The sequence below is a fragment of the Halyomorpha halys genome, unplaced genomic scaffold (genome assembly GCF_000696795.3).
Source record: "Halyomorpha halys isolate HHAL.00 unplaced genomic scaffold, Hhal_1.1 Scaffold415.1, whole genome shotgun sequence".
NCBI classification, from domain to species: domain Eukaryota; kingdom Metazoa; phylum Arthropoda; class Insecta; order Hemiptera; family Pentatomidae; genus Halyomorpha; species Halyomorpha halys.
This window is the reverse complement of record NW_027106189.1, coordinates 842,476-846,994: the sequence shown is the minus strand read 5'-3', so window position 1 is coordinate 846,994 and position 4,519 is coordinate 842,476. Positions and strand designations below refer to the sequence as shown.

Genomic DNA, 4,519 nt, shown 5'->3' with positions numbered 1-4,519 from the left:
CATTTTAATATTCATTTGTTTTGTTTATCCAAAAAGCAAGCTAACCAAGTTTCATTGTTGATAATAACTTCGTGATACAAAAAACCAAGATGGCGGTATGTTGAATCAAGGGCATGTTGAGCAGATTCAAATATCATAAAAAATAATTATGAGAGATAGTTGACCGTGGATGATAAATGAGGAGAAGATGGTTGGGGGTGCGGTCAATGAAATTGACCATTCATTGATCCATCCAATGAACCATGATCATTCATTGACCGCACCCCCAACCATCTTCTCCTCATCAATCATAAAAAATAATTTTAGCTCTTCCCATCATAATTGAAAATACAGTAAATTTAAGAAAAAATAGAAGTCAAGAAATGGTGCTAAAGAATAATATTCAGAAAGTAAATTATTTGCAAAAATCCCTAACTGTTGTGCGACAATCGATGTTTACATGGAACATCGAGGCAGGTTTTGGTTTTTAGTGCCATTCGTTGTTTGGGCGCGCAGGAGAAATGATGTTTCTAGGATGAGGATGTCCTCATCAATTTCTGTCCAGCAAGAGTGGACAGTTTGAAAAAGGAAGACAACCAAGAAGAAAAATACTCTGAGTTTGGATTGTTTGATGAGAGGACGTCCGTCGGCTGGAAGCGGGAAAGAGTGAGACATAGCTTTTTGGAAGGACTGGAAGCCATTTTGACAGTAGGACATAGCATTATAGAAAAGAAGATACCAAGAATCATCAAAAGAAGAGTATATGAAATGGTTAGTTTTGTTATACCTAAATTTAAATACATTTGTAAAAGAGATATTAATTTAATTAAGTGTAATTATTGTGTCTGTTTCTGATTGCCTAGCAACCCGCCCTGAGATTAAGAGTCTTTTATATTATAAAATTTAAATAAAATTCTATTATCTATTTAGTATTGAAGTTTTTAAATTTAAACCCTAGCTATCTCCTTTATATTTGAATTTAGTTTAAAAACGATTAAAATTCATTTTATTTTATTTTAAATATTTTTAAATTATTACAACATATATATATACACATATATGAAGTGTATTCATTGTTACAATGAGCGCACATACATGCCGAAAGTTTAGGAAACACTGGATCAGGGAATGATTAGAAGCATCTCAGTTGAAGAGAACTAAAAATACAGACAATTATAATGGGTCAGACTTATTCATCATATGAATGAAGATAGAGAGATCTAAGGAAAATGATGGAAACTAGACTAACAAGTTAAAAATCATCTAGACATTTCAAAATCGCTAATGAAGAATACAATACATACAAAGGATTGGAAGGAAAAAAAAGAGGCAAAGCCAATTAAGTAGGTGCCAAGAAGAATGGTGGAGTTGGATGAAGACCACTCTATATTGATAATTCAAAGAAGAAGACAATCAAAAAGAACATAAATTATGTATCAACTTTACCATTTTGCATCATATTACATACTCTAGTGTTTGCTAGTATAAAAGAAATATGCAAAACTTTTTCTAAAATCAAGCAGCTAAGTAGAGAATGAGGAGATTGACTGTGTTGGGTTGAGACCCCTCTATGCTGATAACAGGTCGAAGAGGAAGAGAAAGAAAAAGAATATTAAATGTATCAATATCACCATCATATAACATATAACTTACTTTGGTGCTTGTCGGCTAATGTAACTAAAGTTCCAGGTAGATCCCTTCTCCTGAAAAAGCACATTACCTTGGCTTCGACGTTACCGCTGGGAGTCTAAAAAATAATCAATAAAATATATTCAAACAGTATGTTTGTAACCTTAAACAATAACAAATATTTTTTTAAAATATTATAAAAACCAGAAGTAACATATTCATATAATTAAATTCTTTGCTTTAAGTTACATAGCAAAAAAAAAAAATAATAACAGCTTATATAATGTGTAGGTACACTAAACAATAACAGACAACTAAAATTAATTAATCAACCTAAAAATTAGCTTACCTTATTCAGTTCTTCTATTCTTCGTATCTGATAAGGGTTTGTTGAAGCAGTTTCAAAATAAACGTAATCTGAAACATACAAGAATAAATATATATAAAATGAAAATTATAAGATAAACCATTATAATAAACTATAAGCTGTAAGAATGAAATATGAACCAGTAAATTGTTTATGCTTTTAAAAGGCCAATTTATTTTAATATTTTGGATGATCTTTGATTGACTGAGTAATTAATAAAAGGAAGATGGTCCAGGTGCGGTCAAAAATAACTCAAATAGTAAAAAATTTTTATTATGAGCCAACGTACCGCCCCTCTTTATAGGGATGGTTAGGCCTTACTCAGGGCTAAAAAAAAAAAATATAAACTAAAAATGTGTAAAAAATTATATAAAAATGAACTTATAGGTTAAATTTGATGTTTATCAAGTGACCGTTATATCTGAAAGTGAAAAATATATTAAAGTAAGATAATATTAGGAAATATGAGTAATTTTTTTTTTTTTACTTCATTGTAAATTAAATGAATATTATCATTTAATATTAACTTATATTTCTCGATATTACCTTACTTTTTAATATGGTATTTCTTTTTCACTTTCATATATAACCGCCATTTTTAAGTGTCAAATTTTCCCCACACCCTTGTCTGCAGATACTTTACATCCTCCTCACGCCATTCTTTGCTATTCCTTCATACTGAAAGGTGGGTGTCTTATTTTGTTCTTCATTTTCCTTTTTTTCTTCACCCTTATTTTATTCTTATTTCCTTAATTTTAGTCTTTTAGAGTGTACTTTACTGGTTTTACATTACTCTTTTACCTTTTTTTTTTTTTTTTATTTGTGATTAGTTCTCCTTTTCATTCTATGTCTAATAATTTTTGGTATTTCATGTTCATTAAACTTTTCGTTGTACATTTTTTTTTGTTTATTCTATGTAATTCGTCACATATTTTTACATCATTTTTTCAGCTTCACCCTAGTTTACTTTTATTTCATGTCATCTTATTCTCTATTCTGTTACATATTTGTTGTAGTTAGTATTTTTTTTTAACCCTGATGAAGCTCTTTTAGTCCTGTTGGCTTATAATTAATATTTTTTTACTACTTGAGTTGTTTTCGACCACACCTGGACCATATCCCTCCTATTCTAATATTTTGTCTATGTTTTTTTGTGTATTCCTTTATATTCTCATATTTTAATGATAAAATACTAATTCTTACGAAGAGTAATAAAAAAAAAATTGTTTTCGTAAATTTTTTTAAACATTTATTAGAAGCAAAAAATGTTGAATTATCTTCACTTTCTCCATCACCACATAACATTTAATTTAGAAAGGATAGACAATTTTTTTCACAGATTCTGCATTTAGACAACACTTAAATTGTAGCTCCTGGGGCAAAAAAATTACATCTTCCCTCTGAGCCCTCAGTAGTTAATGGGTTTGATGTGCAAAATGGGAAAGGATTTTCATAACTGTTGTAAAAAACATTTCCTCATTGCAAATGAGTTTTTGAAAACCCACTGGCAGATCCAGGATTGTTTAGCCCACTTTTTGTTAGAGCCACTTACAATAAAGTCAGGTCTATAAAACAGAAAAATCCACAACAGCTAAATCCAAAAACAATTCATACAAACACTATACACAGATCATCGATAGATTGTTTAACCGTCGATGGCTTCTTTTGTTAACTTCTTTTTAATTAATGCTCAACAGCTTCTGACTTTTTTTTTTAGTACCACTTATTGTACTGACATGATGCTCAGAACATAGAGGAATAACACAACAAGGTAACTTAATTTTGATAAATTGGTGAAAAGAACAGTTTTTTAATGATAACAATTTTGAAATAATATACGTTTTATTTATTTTATTAGACATTACAAGTTAAGTTTTTTGTCTATTAATTGTTTCATAAAGTTGAGATATGTAAAGAAATTATCCAAAAAGACCCTGATTCCTGATTCACAGAGGCTAATTCAAGAACCAAATATTAACCTTGATTTTTTTTTTTTTTCAGCTCTCCCTATTTTTCTCAAGAATCTAGTAATTACTAGATCTCATAACTTGTTAACCATGGTTTTTCCTTTCTGAAGTAGTATCACTATAAGAGTCACTAAACACAATATTTCTGTCTTCATTCACTGTTGCGGTCTGGAATAAATTTTCTAGCTTCTAAAGCCAAGTCGACTTTTGAGTTCCCACAAAAATTTTGGTTGACATGATAGCTAGTATGGAAGTACTTTAACAAACTTTTACAGACAAAACCAAAGCACTGAACTTAATTATTTTATTATTAGTTAACAATACCAAAATAAATAGACAATAAATTATCGGTTTTATACTGAATCACAAGAAAAAAATTATTATGATACCACAGATGATATATATCATATGTATAAGTTACAGCCATAGTCAGCTGTCACTTCTATGTCAGCTGACTAAGGAGATCAGCTGATCGCATGTATATAAGAGCATGTAAGAGATGTACCGAACCCAATAAAGTTAGTATGTTACAGCAGTTCACACGTGTTACATCTTATTCCTTCTTCTCTTTTTTGAC

General features: G+C 29.7%; 1 protein-coding gene across 3 annotated transcripts in view; it reads right to left on the bottom strand.

The window, feature by feature from the left end:
• Positions 1–4,519, bottom strand: part of MTA1-like (metastasis associated 1-like) — a 71,801-nt gene that overhangs the window by 63,696 nt on the left and 3,586 nt on the right. For all 3 annotated transcript variants that reach the window (XM_014423316.3, XM_014423317.2, XM_067053727.1), the window contains exons 2-3: positions 1,958–2,025; positions 1,633–1,726 (exon numbers count right to left, since the gene is read on the bottom strand). In XM_014423316.3, the coding sequence (XP_014278802.1) occupies positions 1,633–1,726; positions 1,958–2,025 (162 nt within the window). The remainder of the gene's footprint in view (positions 1–1,632; positions 1,727–1,957; positions 2,026–4,519) is intronic.